Source organism: Furipterus horrens, unplaced genomic scaffold (genome assembly GCF_987537825.1).
Source record: "Furipterus horrens unplaced genomic scaffold, mFurHor1.1.pri manual_scaffold_5, whole genome shotgun sequence".
NCBI lineage: Eukaryota > Metazoa > Chordata > Mammalia > Chiroptera > Furipteridae > Furipterus > Furipterus horrens.
In genome coordinates this window covers 167,498,131-167,522,256 of record NW_028327175.1, presented here as the reverse complement: position 1 = coordinate 167,522,256, position 24,126 = coordinate 167,498,131, and the positions used below count along the sequence as shown (strand labels likewise).

The window sequence follows — 24,126 nt, the reverse complement described above, 5'->3', positions numbered from 1 at the left end:
AGGCCCAAAACAAACAAGGAGACCGCTTGATAGAGGGCATCCTGCTCTGGAGAGTGTGGAGCCCTCAAAGGTTTTGAACATGGAAGGGACATGATGAATAAGTGGTGGGGTTTTAGAAGAACCTGGCTGCTCTTCAAAAGACCACTGTGAAACATAATTCATAAATCTGACGGAGCACTCTCACAGCCAGAACTTAGGAAACAGTTTTTACGCTGATGTTAAAAGGTAGGAGCAAGACTTCAATTGGCACTTCATAAAAGGATATATTCAAATGACCAATAAATAAAGAAAAGTTGCTCAATGTTATTGGTCATCAGGGAAAGCTAATTAAAACTACACACTTGCCCTCCTAAAAAATTAAAATGTTAAAAAAAAAAGTGTAGGGAAGGATTTGTAGCAACTGTCACTAGTATATTGATAGTGGAAGTGTAAAATGTTACTGCCACTCTGAACATCAGTTTGGCAGTTAAACCCACACATACCATATGCTCTAGCAATTTTACCTTTAGGGATATACTGAAAAGAAATGAGTGTGTATGTCCACAAAAATATTTGTACAAAAGTGTTTATTGCAGCTTTATTAGTAGAAGCCAAAATTGGAAACATCTCAGATGCCTGTCAATAGGAGAATAAACAAATTGTCACAGATCCACGCAATTGAATATCCTGCAGTGAAAGAAATGAGCTCCTGACACACAACTTGGCTGAATCTCAGAATCCTGAAAGAAAGAAGTTATATACAAGAGTACATAGTGTAGGATTCCATTTAGATCAAGTTCAAGAACAGGCTGGACTGAACTGTGGTAATAGATATCAGGAGATCCGTTGCCCCTGGGATGAGGGCTTGGTACTGACTCGAAAAGGAGCATCAGGGTACTTTTTGAAGAGGTGGAAATACTGTATATCTTGATCTGAATGATGATATATATGTATACAAGTGTATACATGTAAAGGTTTAAAAATCTACTTAAGACTTGTGCAATTTACTGTGTATAAATTATGCTTCGAATTGAAAAAAAAAATTAGAAAACCAACCCTGAACCTGAGTAGTGATAGTGGAATCAGAGGCCAGAGCCACTGTGCACAGTAAGAATGGACAGGAATTGGTGGCCAGCCCTTGGAGAGACGCATGTGAGAGGAAGTGATCAGAGGCGAGTGGGCACCTGAGTGTGGCCATCAGGGAGACAATTCTGAAAACTGGGAGGGGCAGCAATGATTATTCAAGTGGAGATGTCTTTGAGGTAGTTAAAATGAAGCTATTGCAGAGGAAGTTGATCATGTCTTTTTTTTTTTTTAAGTTATACATAGGAAGTTCTGCTTGTGGCATATATTCTCAGTCACACAATCTTTGATCCCAAGAAAAGCTAATAAGCATCAGTAAGACACAAGCTGATCATTCTTACTTTGATCTTTGAATATATTTGATAATTTGCCTAGTTCTTATGAGTAAGTTCTTACAGGATAGCAGTTCTATTAAATGAAGTTAATGCAGATCAATATAAATTTACTTCAGAAAATTTAAATGTAAAAATACAATTCCACTCGCCAAAAGACAGCACTGTATTAAAATCTTGGTAAACTTTCATTTCCTCTTTTCTATATAGATGTACACCTTAAATGAGATCATATTGTACACACACTTATTTCATTTACCAGTATTTTGTGAACACCTTTCATGGCAATAGCTACATTTCCACAGTGTCTTTTTTTTTTTTTTAATGGCTTCATAGTTTTCGATATATGGGCATCTCGTGATTCTGTCTAGTAACCTGTCAAGCTATTACCAACTTCACTATTCAGAACAGTTTTGTGAACATCCTTGTAGCTGAAACTTTGCGTTAATTTTTAAAATCATACCCTTTGGGCCCTAGCTGGTGTGGTTCAATGGATTGAGTGCCGACCTGCAAACTGAAAGGTCACTGGTTCAATTCCTAGTCAGGGCACATTCCTGGGTTGCAGGCCAGGTCCCCAGGGGGCATGCGAGAGGCAACCTTTTTCAATCATATCAATGTTTCTCTCTTTCTCTCTCTCTAAAAATAAATAAGTTTAAAAAAATAAAATAAAATCATACCCTTTGGAATCATTTTGAGAAGTGGAGGTATTGGTTTAAATAATTGGAATAAAAGGCATGCATATTTTAAGAGCTCTCACAACGTAGCATATTAACAGATGTCTTTGTCGTCACCTCCACTTCTAAGTGGTGAGTAGGTAGAGAGCATGGAGAGTAAGCCTTGCCCACGCTATGGGAAATTAACATATCCCTTTCCTTCCCACAGGAAAACTTGAATCCCTTAGTAGTTCTGAATTTATTTAAGCAAATCCCAGCTGAAGATGTCCCTCTTCTTCTGATGAACCCAGACGCTGGAAAGCCTTCCGATTTGATTCTCACGAGACTTTTAGTGCCCCCCTTATGTATCAGGCCCTCTGTTGTGAGCGATTTGAAGTCTGGCACCAATGAAGATGATCTGACAATGAAATTGACAGAAATCATTTTCCTAAATGATGTCATTAAAAAGGTCAGTGCTTCCCCATTAGCATTTGCAAGCCCTAAGTTTTAGAGTATATCTATGCAGACACTTGCGATAAAGAAAGTCAAATTGACGAGGCTTGTTTCTGTTCATACTTTGCTCATTTTTAGCATCGGATATCAGGAGCTAAGACCCAGATGATCATGGAAGACTGGGACTTCTTGCAGCTCCAGTGTGCTCTCTACATCAACAGTGAGCTCTCAGGCATTCCCCTTAACATGGCACCCAAGAAATGGACCAGGGGCTTTGTCCAGCGCCTGAAGGGAAAACAAGGTATGTTGCCAACAAACTGTGCAGGAGACAGTCTGCTGCCTGTGTTTGTTTGTTTGTTTGTTTGTTTTTGAGTGCATGTCTAGCTTATCCAATTGGAGATCACAGACTTTCCTCTGACTGCTCATATTACCCCCAAATGGCACACCTTGTGCCATGGACACGTATGACACATTTTTATTTTTTAGGTCGATTTAGAGGCAATCTCTCAGGAAAGAGAGTGGATTTTTCTGGCAGAACGGTCATCTCACCTGACCCCAACCTCCGAATTGATGAGGTAGCTGTGCCAGTTCACGTGGCCAAAATTCTAACTTTTCCTGAGAAAGTAAGTACCATTCAGCTACTAGATTCTTTGTTTTGAATCCAGTTTTTTACATTATATTTTAAGATTCCAAACAACAAACAGTGGGAAATCCCCAGTGACTCACCAACCCACAGTGTGGTGTATGTTAGTAAGCTTATCTTTCCAGTTTGTTTCATGTTTTATACACATATCACCATATGTAATATCTACAGCATATACAACCATAATAGTGTATGTACTCAATAGATACATTAAATATACTGTTCTGCAACTTTTTTCCCAAGTAATACCATCTTTGACATCTTTCTATGTTGCTTCATACCTTATATTTTATTTTTTAAAATATTTTGTTGATTGTGCTATTACAGTTTTCCCAATTTTCCCCCCTTTGCCTCCCTCCCAGCACCCCACATTCCCCTCAGGCAATCCCCAAATCTTTGTTCAGCCTTTGGGTCATGTGTATAAGTTCTTTGGCTTCTCCATTTCCTCTGCTGTACTTTACATCCCCATGACTATTCTGTGACTACCAATTTTACTTCTTAATCCCACCTCTTCACCCATTCCCCCACATCCCTCTCCCATCTGGCAACCATCACAACCCCTTCTTAACCCAGGATTCTGACTCTGTTTCCTCGTTTGTTTAGTTTTTCAGATTCAATTGTGTTTAGTTTTTCAGATTCAAGTGTTGATACGTATCTGTTTATTGGCATTTTATTATTCATAGTTTTGATATTTTTCTTAAATAAGTCCCTTTAACATTTCATATAATAATAATGGTTTGATAAACTCCTTTAGTTTTTGAACAACAACTTGTTGTTTTGCTTGGCTGTGTTTTGTTTCCTTGTGTTTCATATCATTGTTTTGATTCTCACCTTTATCCACTCTATTGTTGAATCTCTGTATATTGTTCATTTCCATTAGTATATCCTTCATTTCTGCCTGGTTGTTTTTTATGCTGTTGAAGTACTCACTGAGTTCCTTGAGTATCCTTATAACGCAGTGTTTTGAATCTGCATCTGATAGATTGCTCATTTACATTTTAAGTTCTTTTTCTGGAGTTTTGATCTCTTCTTTCATTTATGCCATGTTTCTTTGTCTCATTTGGCAGCCTCCCTGTGTTTGTTTCTGTGTGTTAGGTAGAGCCGCTATGACTCCCTACCTTGGTAACATGGCCAGTAGGGTCCAGTGGCACAGCCTTCCCTATCACCCAGTCTGGGTACTCAAGATGCGCCCTCAGTGTAGGGATGAGTACACCCTCCTCTTGTTTGCTGCTGTCAGGTCTATGGGAGGGATTTACTCAGGCCAGTCAGCTGCAAGGACTGGATGTGACCACTGATCACTGCCCTCCACCCTCCACGGAGGATCAGCTGTGCCAGAGCAGGTTGGTGGTGCTCTGATGTGGTCTGTAGCTGTCCACTGAGTAAGTAGGCTCTGGGGTTTCCCAGGTGGTGTAGGTCAGGATCAGCCACCACCTATGTTCTGCTTAGTTTTTAGATCAGTTGTTGATAGTTGTGAATTTGTTGCCATTTTAATGTTCATAGTTTTGAGCTTTTTCTTAAGTAAGTACCTTTAACATTTCATATAATAGTGGCTTGGTGATGATGAACTCCTTTAGCTTTCCCTTGTCTGGGAAGCACTTTCTCTGCCCTTCCATTCCAAATGATTGCTTTGCTGGATAGAGTAATCTTGGTGGTAGGTCCTTGCTTTTCATCACTTTGAAGACTTCTTGCCAGTCCCTTCTTGTCTGCGAAGTTTCTTTTGAGAAATCAGTTGATAGTCATATAGGTACCCCTTTATAGCTAACTCTTCTTTTCCCTTGCTGCTTTTAAGATTCTCTCTTTATCTTTAACCTTTGGCATTTTAATTAGGATGTGTCTTGATGTGGTCCTCGTTGGGCCCAATTTGTTTGAGATTCTCTGTGCTTCCTGGACTTGGCATGTATATTTCCTTCACCAAATTAGGGAATTTGTCTTTCTTTTTTTTTTCAAATAAGTTATCAATTTCTTGCTCTTGTCTCCTCTCAGTACCGCTATAATTAGAATGTTGGTATGTTTGAAGTTGTCCCAGAGGCTCCTTAGCCTATCCTTGTATTTTTGGATTATTTTTTCTTCTAGATTTTCTGATTGAATGTTTTTGTCTTCCTCATGTTCCAAGTCACTGATTTGATTCTTGAGTTAATCCATTGCATTCTTGGTTCCCTATAGATTTTTCTTTATTTCACTTAGTGTAACCTTCATTTCTTCCTGGGTCTTTTTTATTTTGTTGCTATACTCAATGAGTTCTTTGAGCATCCTGATTACCAGTGTTTTGAACTCTTCATCTGATAGATTGCTTATCTTTGTTTTTATTTAGTCCCACATGAACATGGGACTGCTCATTCCGCTGCCGCCACCTCTCTGTGCCTCTCCTCCCCTCCTACCCATCTGGATGAATGTAGCTTCTTTAAATCCTTGGTTGTCAGACTTCCACACAGCTCAATTTTCTGACAGTTCTGTTACTTGTTTTGAGGTCTAGTTGTAATTCTTTCTGTGGTTGCACGAGAAGGCAAAGCATGTTTATGCCTCTATCTTGACTGGAAGTCGGTACTTTTTTAACTGAGTTATAGAAGGCCTAATAACTGGAGGTTACTAATTGTCTTTGCCCTTGAAATTCATAATTAGCCCAGATCATAGATTGTTCTGGTAAAACTTGTATAAAGTGTCCTCAGTTGAGTTACTAATGTTCTAGAGTTTCCTTCATTGAGATGGTATTCCAGGAGACTGTTGTCCAAGAAGTTATAGGACACTACAATGCAGACCAGGACATCTGGTGCTTGTGTCACAGAATTAAACCTTAGAAGCCCATGGTGAATTATTACAGGTAAAGTTCCTACAGGTTTTTAGGATCACACATGTGCTGAATGCCCCTGTAGATCAGCCCATTTATTGAAGGACTTGGCCACGTCATCCAGTGAGTGAGTGACCAAGTGCAGACTGGAAGCTAGGCTCCTTGTGCCAATCCACTGTCTACACCCAAGACCCTCGGCAACAGGGTCCTAGAACTACACGCTGGTAGAAGTATAAGAAGTATAATCTAATAGTATCTCATTGTGGTCTTGCAGGTAAACAAAGCAAACATCAACTTTTTGAGGAAACTGGTTCAAAATGGACCCGAAGTTCACCCAGGAGCCAATTTCATTCAGCAAAGACATATGCAGATGAAAAGGTAATGCTTTCCCAATCGAGTTAGATGTAACTATCTTCTCATGACCATGTTCACTGTTGCCATACTCAGGCATAGAATACATTCCAGAGTATAGTTTTTGGGACATGTTTTAACATGTGGAAAATATGTATTTAAATTGGAGTGGGCGTAAGTATACCATTTACCCTGTTTGACGACTGTATATACATGAAGTGTTAGTTTGTTCCTTAGCATCTAGTGCACAAAACATATTGGTATAAATGATAAATTAAGCTATATCTTCCAATCAGTCTGTCATAATTTAATTGATGGCCTCTGGAGGCACCTTAGAGTCAATGAAATCATTAGAGATTTAATCCTGACATAAAGAGGGAGAAACTTGATGGGGGAACTTTATTTTCACACATCATGTTTATTATTGTATGTTAAGGTTTTTGAAATACGGAAATAGGGAAAAGATGGCTCAGGAGCTCAAGTATGGTGACATTGTAGAGAGACACCTCATAGATGGGGATGTGGTGCTATTCAATCGGCAGCCCTCACTGCACAAATTGAGCATTATGGCACATCTGGTGAGTATGAGATTTCTGGTTTTGTTTTCTGTGGGCTGGAAATTATGTGTGCATTGCTAAATTCCAGAATTCTAAAGTTAAAATTGCCAGTAATCTCAGATTTTCATAACTTTTGATTTTCCTTTCACTTTTTAATTTGAGTAAAACTTAAATTTCAAGCTCCTCTTTAGCATTTTTAATATTTATAATGTAATATTCGTACACAGTAAAACAGAGGGACTAATTGAATATTAATGTGGAAGTGAGGAGCATGACTTCACTTGCAAACAAAAACGTACGCGTATATGTGTGCACAAACTTGCGTAAAATAGATAGGCAGAAAATTGACTTTTGATTTAACTTAACATATTAACTAAGCAACTAAAATGCTTAAAAGATTTTTCTCTGCAGTAGTCTTCCAACTAAGACCCTAAACCATATATATATATGTATATATAACTTTATTTTATTTTATTTTTACTTTTATTTTTGGTTATTTAGCTTTGCAACAGTTCTTTTTTATGGAAATTTAAAATGGAAATGAGATGCAATTTGTATTTGTTAAATATTCATCAATTCTCTTATCTTTAGAACCATTAAATCCATGAGCATTTGTAACCAATGTTTAAGCAGGCTTTTAAAGTAGACTCAGTTTTTCAATAGTTTTGTGAACACATTACATCGGTCTTTTTATCTAATGGTGGATACCAAAGCAGCAGTTTATGATTAGAGGGTATGATTATAGGATCTATGGGGGGAAATAGAAGCTGCCTTTTTCTAGAAGCTTCTGCGTGGCTTTGGAGCATTTTTTTAATTTATTTGAGTATTTTCAAATATACACAAAAATAGAAAGTATACTATGATGAACTCACATATTCCCATCCTCTTTATTCAATAATTTTCTTGATTTTGCCTCACTTGTATTATGTCTTCCTCTTTTCTTTGATAAACCCAGATGCCGTGTCCTTTTTTCCATGTGCATTCAGTTTACTTCAGTAAGACATATAATAATCGCAGTGCCATTATCACACCTCACAAAAAGAAGAGTCATTCTTTGGTAGTTTCTAGTACTCAGTCCACAGTCAGATTTCCCCAAGAGTCTCAAAAATCTTTTTGCAGCTAATTTGTTTGAATCAGGATGCAAAATCTACACATTAAATTTAGTTGATACATATCTTAAATTTCTATTGATCTAGAACAGTCTTCCCTCCTTGTTAAGAATTTTAATTTCATTGTTGAAAAAAGCAGGTTGTCTTCAAGAACATCCTGTGTTCTTAGTTTGTATTTGTATCGTGTTAAGTGTTTCTTCATTCTTCCTTTTATTCCTGTAAGCTGGAAATTAGCTCTCAAGTCGTATTCAGGTTCAATTTTTTGACAAGAATAACTAGGTGGTGCCAGCTACTTCCAAGAGGGCTTATTTGAAGAGGCACGTGTTATTCTTGAATGTCCACTCCTATACTAAAAAGGTTAGGGATTCACCTGATGTTTTCTTTGAAAGGTTCCTTCCTTATCGACCTTTTTTCTAATAGTTTCATCCATTTATGATCATTGCCTACATTATTTCATTAGGACTGCAAAATGATGAATCTCTAATTTATCATTTCTTCTACATTTAGTACATAGGATTCTTGTACTGAAAAACTAGGGCTATTTGCTTACCTACGAATACAATTCATAAAGGAAAGGCAGCCTAAATACCTAATTCTTTTTCCTTTATTGTCAGTTTGGGAAGTAAAAAGTTGGTGTTCTGGCCCTGTCTGGTGTGGCTTAGTGGATTGAGCGCAGGCCTGCGAACCAAAGGTTTGCTGGTTCAATTCCCTGTCAGGGCACATGCCTGGGTTGCGGGTCAGGTCCCCAGTTGAGGGTGCATGAGAGGCAACCACACATTGCTGATTCTCTCCCTCTGTTTCTCCCTCCCTTCTCCTCTCTCTAAAAATGGATAAATAAAAAATGAAAAGAAAAAGAAAGTTGGTGTTCTGTTACTTCCAACTCCATTTTTTTATGTTCTTTATTTGTTTTGGCTTTCTCTTTCTTTAATGTCATTATAAACTCATGGGTTTTTATGTATTGGGTCAGCCAAAAAGTCCATTTAGTTTTTTTGACAAAATAAAAGACATGTTTTTCATGTTCACCAATACTTTATTGATTTGGATATTTTGAGTATGTCAGCTATTTCCCACATGGTATAACATTGATTGTGTTCAGTTAGTGTCTGCATTTGATCACTATCAACTTAAACTGGTCTACCTGACCATGGAGCATTGTCCAGCAAGAAATTTACAGCACAAAACTTTGCAAACCACTTTTGACACATTTGATCAGTCATAGCACCTTCTCCATACACTGCACAAATCTTTTTTGCATTTCAGTTGCATTTTTACCTTTCCTGAAGTAATAAAGCATATGGTGAAAATGCGTGTCTTCTTCCATCTTTAATATTAAAATAGCTACACAAAAATGTACCAGTTTTGATAAGTGTTCCTTTTTTTTTTAATGTACACAATACAGTGTAACAAAATTGTTTTGAATGAATTTAAAGACAGCTAAGCGTTAGTAGAGTCATGTGGAAAAAAACAAACATACTTTTTGACCACCAATAGTCAGTGGGTTTTAATCAGCTTCTACAATCAATCTTTTTAATATTAAACTGTGATGTCATTGGCTAGGGGGAGCCCCTTCACATGTCTCCAGTGTTGGGTGTTTGCCTCACAATATTAAAACAAGTTCACTGCATTGGCATTGATGAATGACTATAAATGACGTACATCACTTGACAGAACATACTAGAAATTTATTTCCTTGGTCTAAATTTCCCAGTTTTCCAGAAAACCATTTTTTTAATGTTTTGAAATTAAGGGGCTTTTGGATAAATGACTAAGTCCTTCTCTTGTTTTGTGTTCCACAGGCCAGGGTCAAGCCCCACCGAACCTTCAGATTTAATGAGTGTGTGTGTACACCCTACAATGCAGATTTTGATGGTGATGAAATGAATCTTCATCTTCCTCAAACAGAAGAAGCTAAAGCAGAGGCTCTTGTTCTAATGGGGGTATGTAGGATGGTACAGCCCAGTTTATAGCTCCATAAAAGGAGAGAAAGGGGATCATGCCCTGTTGGAAAACACCCTATAGTATATATAAGTGACTTAGTGTCTGTAATAGGTGCTTATTGGGGGAGTTGATATTTTCTGACCTATAATGTGGATTCCTGAGAGAAAATGTATACATTGAGTACCAGTTATAAAAAGATGAGGCAAGAATGTAGCAATAAATTAACTGTGGGGTATCATGGGAAAAGATGTTCTGTGTAAATAGATTTTCCAGTAGTTAAAAGATTCTTAAAACGCCAATACATTTTATTGAACATTCTGACTGGAAACCTTCCCCAAGTGTATTACATGCTTTTTTGTCTACTAAAGAGCACACTAAACATAGTCATTTTTATAATGACTTTTATTTTATTAACTGGTAAAGAGTGCCATTAGATGCTAGAGTTGTTTAGTGATGAGAGAGGCAGATGTCTGTTCTTGAGGAGCTTGTGGTTGGGCTCTAACTGTTGTACAGTATGTACTGCTCCTGAACCCAGCCATAGCACAATGGTGTGTAGTACCTGCTATGCAGGGCTCTTCTCTCCTAAACTTAATGGCCCCAACCTGTTGAGTTTTTAGAACTTAGGTCTTTCTTTTTACAGTATTCTAGTTTTCTAAATTATAAACTGATGTGTCTTCCGGTTGTAAGAGTTCCTTCCTCCAAAAACACTACCATTTCTGATAGGATGTTTCAAATCTATTTTGGGTTATGGTGTTAATGTCAATTCTAAAGTAAAGGCAGTTAAAGTCCATGGGGATTTAGTGGGGATGGGAAGGAGGGGGCTGTATTCATGGCTCTTGCCAGAGTTCTTCATGGCAGGAGTTGACATATCTTTTCTGATTAATGAAGTATTTAATATATCATGTATTGTAAATACACGTTTAAACTATATTTTGGAGAATTTAATAATTCTAAGAAATTTATGTGCTAAAATAGATCTTCAACTTTTTAAAACATTGATTCTTATTTATTCAAACATTCTAGCATAATAATGGAAGTTACTTAAATAAGGTAAAGTTTCCATACATTACAGCTTTCTTTATCTCCACCTCTTTAATTAGTTTGTTCCTTATCCATAAATTTAGATGGCTGTTGTCATGGTTTAAATAGCCTTCGTTTTCCTTTTTCTTCTGCTTAACATATTATAAATACTCCATTTGCTGTAGAGTCTTCATGATTTATTATAACAGCTTTGTAGTATTTCACCAAGTTAGCACATTAAGATTCATCTACCTTCTGTTGTTGAAAATTTAAGGTGTTTTTCTTGTTTTACTTAGAGAATTAATCCCTCAAGGGCCATCTTTGTGCATTTAGAATCTTCTTTTGAATTATTCCTTTATACTCCTTGGCCTTTTAAACTTAGTTGATGCTTATTGAGTGCTACTGTGTGCCAAGCACTCTTCAAGGAACATAGCAGTGAATAAGAAAGTCAGATTCTTGATTTTATTTCTATTCAAGTGGGGAGAGATGGAGAATAAACAAATATAAAATACATGTTAGGTGGTTATAAGTGCTCGGCAGAAAAGATTCAAGCAGGATAAGGAAGAAAGAGAATGAAAGGGGTTCTTTTTTACGTTTTATAGTCTGGGAGGACCACTAGAAAGGTAACGTTTGAGCCAAGTTCTGAAAGAAGTGAGAGAATGAGTAGTGGGATTGTTAGCGAAAGAAAAAATTCAGGCAGAAGAACAGGAGGTGCAAAGGTCCTGTGGGACATCACACTTGGAGAAACGAGATCTCGCCTGCTTTCTCTGAAGCTTCCATAGCTATAGCAGTGGTGATGAGTGCTGTGTTGGGAACTGGCAGATGGTAAGACAGGATAGGATAGTTGGTGGGTGGGTGGTTGATGGAGGATGGATGACCATGAGTGAGTTCTTGTTCTGCACTCCTATAATCAAAGGATGCACTCATTTCTAGTAAGCTCTCCAGTGGAAATAATCAGAGTTGCAAATTTACAATAATAGAACATAGGCAGTGTCCACCGATAAGAAATCAGTATAGTTAATTATGTCACAGCCATGCAATGAAATCCTTTGTGGCTCTTAAAAATGATGACATAGTTGTATACATAGTTGTTTGGTAAATAGATGTTTATATGTTTGTAAAAAGGTTTACAGCAAAAAGTTGGAAGGGTTATATAGCAATACCTTAAAACAGTACTTTTTGCTTGGCAGTTCAACACATTGAGGGTTTTGGTTTTTTTATGGTCTATATTTTTAGATTTTCTTCTGTAATGGATATATATTATTTCTGTAATTAAAAATTAATGTTTAGAGTGTTACCAGTGATGATAACTATAAGCCTACAGCCAGGTAGACTTTGCCATTGAATTTGCTATCATACATCCATTTTGTTATAACAATATATTTCATTGGTTAAAAATGAAAACAATAAAACATAGACCTCGAGGATGATGGGTTGGGAGAATCCATAGTTATTGTCTAGACAAACGTCAATTTTATGTGAGAAAAGTATGTACTGCACCAATTCAGCAGTCCTGTCTCAGTGCACCAGGGTGGACTCTAGCTTGAATGTAGCCCAGATTGCCCAGAAAACTTTTCAAAAATATGCACATCTCAGTCTCACACACTCTGTTCCCACCCCAGAGAAATGCTCTGACCCAGAAGTGAACAGCTGTCTCCTGCCCAGTAGAAGGGTCACTGCTCTGGGTAGTGGTTCAGAAGAAGGCAGAAACAGGTCTGTCCTTGGAAGGCCTTTTGCTCTGCATGAGGCGACCCAGAATGCCCACAGGTGCACGTGAGCACCTTCACATCAAGAGCTGAGCAGATGCACTGCAACACACACAACCTTGCGTTGAACAGCGAGCATCCTTTTCTGCCCAGTGTGGCACTTACTAAATTTTAGTTAAATTCTGTTGTTGAATTGTTTGTTGTTAGAACTTAATGTCTTAAGAGAAATTGAACGGTTCTGCTATCATCGTGGAGAATTGTAGAATTGATTTAACTTCAAAGATAACAACACTGTTCATTCATAGAAGTGAATTTTTTTTTTTGAGAAGTGCATTTATTAATAACAGTAAAGTTTTGGGTGGTAGAGTTCTTCACAGGAATCCAAAACAACTTCACTCAGTATTTTATTTAATGCTGGTAAGAACCTCTGGGGTTTTTCTTGCTGGTATTTCTTCTCTCCCCTCGACAAATAAAGGAACTGGAAATTAGTCTAAAGCTGAGATTAAGGCCTTTGGTTTCCATTTCTCAGCCTTGCTGTGCAGATCTTTGGAGTGCATCATACCTCCAAGAATGACTTACTGTATTCATTTCTCCTTCAGACTAAAGCAAATCTTGTAACGCCAAGGAATGGAGAACCACTAATTGCTGCTATTCAAGATTTTCTAACAGGTGGGTTTGTGAAATTCACTTGAAAGGAGACTGTGGAACACAGTGATTCTCAATCACCGTGGTTTTATGTGAAAACTTGAAAAGCTATTTAATTGCCTGTATTCAATTCTGTTGTTTGTTTACTAAGTTTTAACTGAACCTACTTGAGATGTTTTTGTATTGGTTGATTATTCTCTGAATCAACAAGCGTTATTGAACTACAGTAGACCAGACCTCTTTTTCAGCACTGGGGATATAGCAGTAAATTAAAGTCCTTCTACTTGTGGAGCTTAGATTCTAGTTGGAGAAGAGAGCCAATAAGCAGTTATATGTTTTGTCACTTTTTTAGTAACCGTGCATATTTATTTTAAAATTGAAATATGATTTCCTCACAGTTTTGTTCCTTTTGTGTGTGTGTTTTTTTTAACACTTTTAGGTGCCTATCTCCTCACTCTTAAGGACACTTTCTTTGACCGAGCCAAGGCTTGCCAAATCATTGCTTCAATATTGGTTGGTAAGGATGAGAAAATTAAAGTTCGCCTCCCACCTCCTACGATATTAAAGGTTTGTGCAGGAACTGTGTGTGTGTGTCCGTCCTTCCATCCATCCCCAAATGCCCATATGGATGTAGTCTTGCCTTATTAGTGTGAAAAGTGGTTGAGACCAGGCTTGGCCGGTTAATGTTCTGGCTTCCTTCCCTCTTTCAGCCTGTCACCCTGTGGACGGGAAAGCAGATCTTCAGTGTCATCCTCAGACCTAGTGATGACAGCCCGGTGAGGGCCAACCTTCGAACCAAGGGCAAGCAGTACTGTGGCAAAGGAGAAGATCTCTGTGTCAATGATTCCTGTGAGTTAAAGCAACAGGAAAAGGGAAGAGGGTCAGAAAAGCAAGTGACCAATAACTTACATTCACCTAGAGAGCAAATTTGGTGTTTCTCTAAGGCCTTAGGCAGGATGTTCGTTCTTCAGGGAAATGTAGCTGGTGTTTCTAATCTCAAATGTGATTTTCCATTTCTCTCAAGGGTAGAGATCCTGTAGACAAGTGATCTAATGATTAGACTTCACATGTGTCTTAAGTGACTAGTTTCTGTCTTTATTTTCATTGTGTGTGTGGTTTTCGTTTTGTTTTTTTTTTAATTAAATTTATTGGGGTGACATTGGTTTAATTTCTGTCACTTAATGCAATTTCCTTTATTCTGCCTTTTTTGTTTTTTGGATTATTTTTTTCCCATTATCAAGGGTCTCATTACTTAAACCATATAATTTATTATTTTATGTCCAAAAATGTGTTCATTGACTAAAAGTATGACTAAAAAGTATAACAAAAAAGACTTAATTGTTTTTACCTACCTCACCTGGTCAGTGAATTTTCTGACAACATGAAGATCAGGTGTAACAGTATTTAGGTGCAAGCCAACTGAGTCATCTAGGCTAATTCAACCCAAAGTATGTTCCACAGACCAAGGCCATTGAGCCAGCATTGACTTACTGGCCTGAGCTCCTTAGTTCATCCCAGACTGCGAACAAGAATGGGCTTTGCTAGCAAGGCGTTGTGACAAGAAGTGGCTCTCTAGGACTCTGTACTAAAGAACTAAAATATAGAGTCTCTCTGAAGGCCAGGGTTTCTGCTATCTTGCTATGAAGATGAAATGTTTAAAGAGCATTGATTTTTCTCAAGTTTATAACCATTCCTTTGAAAATATACTGCCTGGTTGTTTTCAATATTTTGGTTTGTGGTTTTAAATTGTGTTTTGTTTCTTTCTAGATAAGAATTTCATTTTTTTTGTTGAATAGTCCCTTCATGATGGTGCCACTGTTAGTTTTCAATATGTTAGGTGAATAACATAGGGCTTTACACTTCGGTTACAAAGCACTTCGCTGTACATGATTTCACTGATGCCCAAAATATCCCCATGACATAAAGATGGCAAGTGCCTGATATTGTTAGTAACAGTTCACAGATGAAGGGAAAGAGGGTCAACTAGTCCATTTCGGAGTTAGGACTGTAAGGTAACTAACTGGGCCTTTCGTGCTTTTCTAAAGCCGCTAGATTCCCCCCTCTGCCCGCCACCCCCCGCCAAAGAAAAATTGAAGGAGAACTTCTTTTTGCTTTAATTTTCAATATGGGAACAAGTTTTCTCAGCTACCTCAAATTCTTTTTAGAATGAGGCAAAGCATATTGTTTGCTTAAATGTATAATCATTATTATCCTTCCAGACGTCACTATCCAGAACAGTGAGTTGATGAGTGGTAGCATGGACAAAGGAACACTGGGATCAGGATCTAAGAACAATATTTTCTACATTTTGCTGCGAGACTGGGGGCAAAATGAAGCTGCTGATGCCATGTCACGGCTCGCCAGGCTGGCTCCTGTCTACCTCTGTGAGTACCTCAGCATCCCTGTCTTATTGCTCTGTTTGTTGGGGTTTTAGGGATTTCTTCTGCTGTTATTTCATGCTCCTCCTCCCATCTCACTCACATACACACACACAGAAAAGGGTACTATTCCAAGCTAAACATTTATGCTTTTCTTCATGAAATTAATGTGATACTGATTGATTTGGCTGCAGATTTGAATATGCTTTTCAATCTCTTCTCAAAATCTCTAGTGGCTCCCTGTTGCCTACCAGATAGGGTTGTGTTCCATGAAGGGCCTTTAGTGGACTGCTTCCAAGGCTCTTATGCACTCTAACTAGCCCTTCAGGCCTTGCATGGTTCAGCCCTACCAGGTGCTTAGTATTTCCTATTATTCTGCACTGTTCTATTTCTTTTTGCTCTTGTTTTGAGCATACCATGGGTCAAGCAATTTTTGCTGCTCAGAAACATCTTTAGTCTACTCTTACACTTGATTATTTGGCTGGAAGTAAAGTTTTCAATTGAAAATTATTTTCCCTCAGAATTCTGAAGTTATTGCTCTGCTCTAGTCTAGCTTTCAGGGTTGTTATTAAAGTGTATTTCCATTCTAATTCCCAAGTTTTTGTATTTGAATTGTCTTTTTATTCTGGAAGCTTTAAGAATCCTCTTTGTTTTTGGCATTCTGAAAGTTCACAGTGGTACGTCTTTGACATGAGTGTTTTATCATTCATTGTGCTGAGCACACTGTAAACTCTTAATCTGCAACTATGTGTCTTTCAGTTCTGGAAATTTTCTTTTGTAATTTTTCTGATAATTTTCTCTTCTTCATTTCCTTTGTTCTTTTGTTTTGGAATTTCCGTTAATTGCCTACTAGAGCTCCAGGATTGATTCTGATTATCTTCTTTTCCCTGTGCTTTTTTTTTTTTTTTTTTTTTTTAATATTATATATTTAATTTCTACCTACCGTTCTTGTCCATGGGTACTTCATTTCTTCCTTTTCCTTTTTTTTAAGGCTTCTTGTTCTTGCTCCCCAGATACATCTTTTCTGTCACTCTGAGAGAATATTACTCAGTTTTATTTTACTTGCTTCCTGAATAGTCTTCTAGTTTCTTTTTTTCTGTGTGTTTGTTGTCTTCTGTCTTTCATGGTAAAGACTTTTCCTCAAATAATCTTGTTCCCTGACTGTTATTCATATATTATGAGTAAGGCACTAAAACACTGATTGGAAATAGCTGATTGGCTAATGGACCTCTGGGTTTCTTAATTGAGCTTGAAACCAGCTTTTTGAGTGAGGACCTACCTAATACCCCTATTAGCAATGTTCTCCTCCACAGACATCTTTCAGCCTCAACCTCCTTCCCAAGGGTAGAGATCTGGCTGCCAGGATTCTGGGAGCTGGACGGGGAAAGAAGCTAAGGAATCTTAGTCATGGAATAAGAAGGCTTTCCCTCAGTGCCTGATTTTCAGTCATCCCCATCTGTCTTCACCTACTCCCCCAATCCATAGTCTCTCTACTTCCATTTTTGAGGTAGTAAGCTCTCATCTCCTACAGGGGTAAGGGCCTGGACCTGTATTTTATGCAGACTTTACACTGGGTTTCTCTGTTTCCAGCACATACACTATCTCTAGCATCTGCAGAACCTGGTGATCTAGTTTCTGAGCCTTTCCATTGGTCCTCAATTCCATAGCAACTTTTAGGCATCATATTTCCCACCTTTCATCTGCTCACTTTCTACATATATTTGAGTTCATATTATTGATGTTGCATACTTCCATCAAGGTGGAGTTTACATTTGTTTCTTATTCTCTGTGTTTTGGAATGATTTCTGAAAAGAGAAACCAGGACTTGGGAGTGTAGGGCAGAATCTTGGCCCCTGTGATGCTGTCTTAGAACCAGAAGTTTGATGGCTCACTTTCCATGGCTGGCTTTCTCAGTTCCTCTCTGGTATTGCAGTCTGCTTTATATTATAGTTAGTTGAGATATCAACATGCTCCACACTAAGTTGTAAGGTCTCTGAGAGGAGTTAGTGCATCTTAGTCATGATTGTGTAACTCCTTAGGGACTGATAAAGTAAGTTTATTTTTGTTTGTTTGTTTGTTTTTGAGAGAGAAACATCGATTTGTTGTTCTACCCATCCATGTAATCATTTGTTGATTCTTGTATGTGCCCAGACCAGGATTGAACCCACAACCTTGGTGCATTGAGATGACATCTATCCAGCTGAGCTACCAGGCCAGGGCTACATTTTAATTTAATTGAATTATGGCAGATTCTCTGAAGTTATAAAGTTGTTCCCACATAGTAGGTTGACTGACATCCATGACTCTATCTTCCCGCTTTACCTGCCAACTATTCTACAGCAAACCGTGGATTCTCAATTGGGATTGGTGATGTCACACCTGGTCAAGGGCTACTCAAGGCCAAGTATGAGTTGCTGAATGCTGGCTACAAAAAATGTGATGAGTACATTGAAGCCCTAAACACAGGCAAGCTGCAGCAGCAGCCTGGTTGCACTGCTGAGGAGACTCTGGAGGTGAGTGTGGCTCTTTGGTTCGGTCAGTTCAACTACTTCATGCTCATAGGATGAAGAGAAGGTAGCAGAGGGGAGTGGTAAAGAAAGGCAGTGGCCTGGTGCTGCTTGTCTGTGTTCTCATTTGTTTAATGAGGGGAAGGTCTTCAATCAGATCCCTATTACATTCCTTTCACCACATTTTAGGTGGTGAAAACACAGCCCTGTCTGTTCATTTGGCCACATGGGGCTGCTCTAGTTCCAACATGCGCTTGGGCCCCTTCTGGAGCCGATACTTCATGCTTCTGCCCTTTCTATTTCTGACATCCTTCCATTAGAGGTTAGCACTGCAGCTGTTTAAATAAATGGTCTTTGAAAAAGCCTTGAATATAGAAGATGGAAAATTCGTGTCAAGGGTCATATACCAGATTGCTGTCCCACCCCTCATATTTGAAACTAGGTTAGCTGACAACAGGACCGGCACGTGTCAGGATCAGAGTCACCACCCTCCTTTGAAAGCCCTACATTTTCGCTGAAGCAGCCGAGGTCAGCAGTCTTAACTACACCAGGTTTGCCTGGCTCCCTTCTGCCTGGGCTCAGGGCTTGAACTTGCCTAAGTATGGAAGAAAGGCTCTTTAAGCAGTAAGAAATTTTCTGATGAAGTGAATTTTTTAAAAAGAGTTGTGCAAGGTATTCACCCTTATTAGCTCAGTCTCAATCTCATTTAAGTGTTAGAGAGAGGGAAAGAAATGGATGTTTCTCACCTAGAAAATTACTTGAGGCCTCAGCAGCACTCATTTTTAATGGAACCATAACTCCTAAGTGATTTAGCATCCTAAATTGTGAGTTGAGGAATGACAACCTGGATGAGCTTGTGGACTAAAATATTCCTGTAGTCTCCTCATCACACAATTATCGTGTGGGAATTCAGATGTGTTCTTGGCAAGAGAAACTAAACAAATTTTATAAATAGTACAAGTATTATCTTACACTTTATACATTTATTTAGGTGTGTATGTATAAATAGTAATATAGATGCAGGTATTTTGTTGTATGGGTGAGGTTGCTGTACACAAAGCCATGTGCATTCTATTTACTTCATTGCTATCTAAAGGATTGCTCCAGGTTTTGTTACTAATTATTTTTACCTTACACACTGATTTTGGAACCTTGTTTGTATACATAGGGCATCCTGATTTTCTAAGGCTCTAAAACCTCTACCTTTTGGAAATCTGACATCTTTTTAAAATTTTTTCAAATTTCTTTAAATGTCAGATTGTACATTTGTGATCAGCAGAGCCAGTGAGGGTGATTCCACTACACACCTCCGTTTCTCCCACCAGGCTTTGATCCTGAAGGAGCTGTCGGTGATCCGTGATCATGCCGGCAGTGCCTGCCTCCGGGAGCTGGACAAGAGCAACAGCCCCCTGACCATGGCTCTGTGTGGTTCCAAAGGTGAGCGTGCTCTCTGACTGCTGCCTGCATTGTCTTCTCCATATGGGCTGGCTGGCTTTGTTCTGGAAAATGTAACGATCCTGAATTCAAATAGACCTTTTGTTTATAAAAGTGTATCTTTTTTAAAATTTATTTTCTAAACTTTATTTATTTTTAGAGAGGGGAAGGGAGAGAAACATCACTGTGTGGTTGCCTCTCGCGCACCCCCAACCGGGGACCTGGCCCGCATCCCAGGCATGTGCCCTGACTGGGAATCGAACCAGTGATCCCTTGGTTTATAGGCCGGTGCTCAATCCACTGAGCCACACCATCCAAGGCTAAAGCGTATCTTTTTAAATCATTTACAATTGACCTTGACCAACACAGTTTTAAACTGGCATGGGTTCACTTATATAATGTGTTTTTTTTTAATCATCTGTAGTTTTGGTCCACAGTTGGGAATCCAGGTATGTGGAAGCTGGCTTAAGTTACATGTGGATTTTTGACTGTATAGGCAACCAGTGCCCCACCCTCACATTATTCAAGGATCAGCTATATATAGAAAAAGAACTATTTGCATTTTGGGAAGTTTAACTCTTCTAGAGGAATTTACTGGTAATGTGTGTGGATTTCTGAGTTTCAGGGTGTTTTGAGCAACTTTAAATCAACTTTATTTTTTATAATGACACATTTATTGTTTTTACCACATCATCGCAGATACAAAACAACATTTTTTAAAAGCTAGGGCTTTTTAAAATAATATACAGTATTTAGTGATAAGGCAAAATGCTTTAATTTCATATTTACCTTAAAGCATTAGGTTTCATGATACCATGCTCAAATTCAAAACCTCCATGCTTCTCCTATTTCTGTACATGTTTTACAGACAAAGTCCAACCTCTTACCTTTGCTGCCTTTCACCCCAGTATTCTACTTTTGTTCCTGGTCCATACCCCACACTTTCCCATTCCTATGTCTTTACTTCCCATGCTTCCACCCATTTTGGAATTCCACACCCCACCCCCACCCCATCTTTTTATTTCTCAATCATAAGGTCCTCCAGTCATCTAACCTGGTTGCTTCTTGAAGGTGCACCTAGAAGTCTTTCCTTCAGCCCTGAAGTGCTGGCTTGCTCTGCCTTTCTTTTGTTACTGATAGCTCTACCCTAGATTATGAACTTACCAAGGGTAAGGGCTCTGCTTGTTATGGTCCTGTTTTATCCCACAGATCTGCCTGCACTTCAATTAATGTTATTTCAGTAAATAAATGTTACCTTCCTGACCTTCCCTAGGTTCCTTCATTAACATATCGCAGATGATTGCCTGTGTGGGACAGCAAGCCATCAGTGGCTCCCGAGTGCCAGACGGCTTTGAAAACAGGTCCTTGCCTCACTTTGAAAAACACTCAAAGGTAAGCGGTCGTGGATCAGGCAGAACTTCGAAGAGCAACCATCAGCAGTGCAGAAGAGAGTAATGGAAGCTCTGTGGCTGCCAACCAAGTGACTCCGGGAGATGCTGTATAAGGGCGGGTACTGCTCAGGGTCGTTATTCCCTTTTCAGTCCAAACTGAGTCGTGTATAAGGAGCCTTGTTAAACTCAGCTATAAAACTTGGACAATGCCCCCTTGTATATTTTCTTTCTGAGGAGGAAGATTTCAGTTTCCCATCCAACTTAAGTAATCAAGCAAGTACTTACCTTATATATATGTTCAATCAGTATGCTTGTTTCAGGAAGCACTTACATAAAAGTATAAGGATTTGAAAATAGTGATGTGGAAACCACAGTAAACTGACCAGGAAATTTCAGGCCCTTCTTTCTGGAATTCTCAAACTCAGCTTATAAATGACTACTGAATTCTATTAACTTTTGTGGTTTGGGAGCTAGTGTAAAAAGAAGGAGACAGACCTGTGCCAAGGTTGTTATGGGATTCAGGGGCAGGCAAGTATTAAATCTGTATTTAAGGAACTTAAAGGTAGATTTGGTCACTCAGTAAATTCTGGCTTTGGAGTCAGCTGTTGTTCACATTAAGGCACAAATGTCCCAGCTGCTCCTATTCCATGGAAGTGCAGTGTTTCTGTTCATCCCCTCCCAGAGAGGTAGGTACTGAGATACGGATAGTCTCTGTATCAGGTAGCCCCCAGGACCAATTCAGGTCCTCTGCCCAAGATCAGAATTCACTAGAGGTCAGGCAGATAAGTGATCATGGCAATGGTACCTGCCTGTGCTTGTCAGGCTCACAGTTGTAAGGCAGCCTGACTCATTTGGAGGAGAGGTCAGGGGCATCCAGACTTCTTAGTCCCTGGACCAGTGTCATATTAGACTTAAGGAAACCTGTGCTTGCCTAGAAATGACTATGAATATAGCAGCTGCCCCTTAAACAAGATAAGAAAGTATGCTGGTCTGTTCATCTAGATTGTCAGCTAAGAAACATACACCTATCCAGATCAAAGGCCATTTGACTGTTTCACGTGGTGTCTTACATATATATGTATTTTTTTACAGTGTTATTAAAATAAATTTTATATGTCATAGTCACCCGTTCAAAGTGTACCCATTCAGTGACTTAGTGTATTCGAATAGTTGGATAATCATTGCCATAATCTAATTTTAGAACATTTTTAGCACCCTACAACAAAACCCCCTAAACATTAGCAGCACAGGGCTGTGTTTTTGGAGGTGGGCAGACCTGGCCAACAGGAAGGCTGTTTGTAGGGGAGTCATTTCCCAGGAGTTGGGCAGGCTGCCACGGGCAGGGAATGCCCTCTGGGGGCCTTGACTGCCTGCCTGCTCTATTGATCGCAACCCGGGCTTTGGTTTCCCTCTCCTGAGCCACTTGTCTGCAACTGGCACCAGCACCAGCTCTGGCTGGGCCTCACCCTCCTTGTCTTTAGTGAGGCTGGGTTGGGACAAATTATTTCTCTTTTAGGAGAGGGTATCTAAAGCCTGCCACTTCGTGAAAGTGCATTGGCCAGGTATTTATAGCTTGAAAGTGTGGCATTTTCTGATATGAATGGGTTTTAGAATGGTGAACCATGAACTTCTTTTTGTTGCTTGACTTTTCTTTTTTTTCTGCCTCTCTCTAGCTTCCAGCTGCCAAAGGTTTTGTGGCTAATAGCTTTTATTCTGGTTTGACACCAACCGAGTTTTTCTTCCACACAATGGCTGGCCGGGAAGGTCTAGTCGACACAGCTGTAAAGACAGCTGAAACAGGATACATGCAGGTAATTTAAAGGAATGTAGGCCATTAGCAACAGAGTAGGACAGGGCCGCATGTGGATTTTAACTGCTTAGTGTTTACATATTTTGTGCATGAGCTAAAATTTATCCTCTCTTGGTATTTAAAAGGAAAAACAAAGAAACATAGGTGCCCTAGAAAGAAATAAAAAAGGATAGTGTTGATGTTCCAAGTCTTAAGTACCTCGAATGATCAAGAACAGGCCAGAATCACACATACCAAAGCTCTGTTAGAGGAACACGTGGACTGGAGGTGCACACAGCATTGAACCCCGCTGAGCCTGTTTTGTATTGCATGATAACGGGCGTGACAGTATATACCTCCTATTTATTGAGAGGACTCTGCTTCTCACTTTGCCACTATTTATGTAATTCATTATTAGTATCACTCATTGACTCCAAGAACCTATTCTGGTGCCGCCCACATGAGGGAAGGCTTTCCACTGGGTGTAGAGTTCTAGGATAATAGGCTCAGGCAGACAGGGCTAAACTAGAGGGTTTCCTATGACTGTGCTTCTCAGAATGCCACAAAGGTACCCCCAAAGGCAGAGGAGTGGAAACACATTCCTGCTTTGTTCTTCTATAAAACCACAAGCAAAGGATATCTTTTTCAGTCTAGTTTTTAGTTCTACTCTGTGTGCTCCATAATATGTTTCTTTTTTAATGTTAATGTTTTTATCTAGTTACAACACTGAGGAAAGTTAACACTGTAACTTGCTAGGCCATGAACTTGCTGTAGTTTTGTGTCCCCATTCTCCCCATTGTAGATCCCAGTTTGAGAAGCATGATCCTTTGCAAACTGGGAAACCAGGATTGATAATTCAGAGATGAAAATAAGTGGGCCAGAACAAACAAGGCTGATGAAGGTGAAAATGGACTCAGGTCAAAAGACACCTATTTCTCTAACCTCTTTTGCACCTCATGTGTCATTACTGATACCTCCCTTTTAATCGTCTTCTGATGGGAAATTGCCCTTCAGTTTTGGAGTGTGCTGCTTTTGTCAAAAGCCCAACAGACTGAAATGCTTTTACCACTGTTGCCAGAATGCCTTTTGACTTTATTTTTGTCTTTATCTTTTAGAGTAGAGTGTGACTTTCCCAGAGCAATGTGTTAACGTAGAACAAATTAGTTCTGGCATGAGGGATTTTTGTTTTGAAGTTGCCTGGAAGCTTTCTTTTTAATTCACTGAGCCACTGTCGCATTGATGGCTGGAGTGTGTTCTGCTGGTGGAAGGTTTTCCCTAAGCAGATTTGAGAAATGGCTGCTGCCTGCTGGTTCAAGCACAATGCCTTCCCTGTTCTCTCTTCTTTCCCCTCTGTCCCAGAAGAGGGTCTGCAC

General features: G+C 39.1%; 1 protein-coding gene across 2 annotated transcripts in view; it reads left to right on the top strand.

The window, feature by feature from the left end:
* The window catches only part of POLR3A (RNA polymerase III subunit A), a 45,800-nt gene that overhangs the window by 5,784 nt on the left and 15,890 nt on the right, over positions 1-24,126 (top strand). For both annotated transcript variants that reach the window (XM_090278279.1, XM_090278278.1), the window contains exons 6-19: positions 2,277-2,516; positions 2,639-2,801; positions 2,987-3,123; positions 6,203-6,306; positions 6,716-6,857; positions 9,742-9,882; positions 13,209-13,278; positions 13,694-13,821; positions 13,965-14,103; positions 15,474-15,638; positions 17,973-18,145; positions 19,465-19,576; positions 20,847-20,965; positions 22,638-22,775. In XM_090278279.1, coding sequence (XP_090134405.1) covers positions 2,277-2,516; positions 2,639-2,801; positions 2,987-3,123; positions 6,203-6,306; positions 6,716-6,857; positions 9,742-9,882; positions 13,209-13,278; positions 13,694-13,821; positions 13,965-14,103; positions 15,474-15,638; positions 17,973-18,145; positions 19,465-19,576; positions 20,847-20,965; positions 22,638-22,775 — 1,971 coding nt within the window. The remainder of the gene's footprint in view (positions 1-2,276; positions 2,517-2,638; positions 2,802-2,986; positions 3,124-6,202; positions 6,307-6,715; positions 6,858-9,741; positions 9,883-13,208; positions 13,279-13,693; positions 13,822-13,964; positions 14,104-15,473; positions 15,639-17,972; positions 18,146-19,464; positions 19,577-20,846; positions 20,966-22,637; positions 22,776-24,126) is intronic.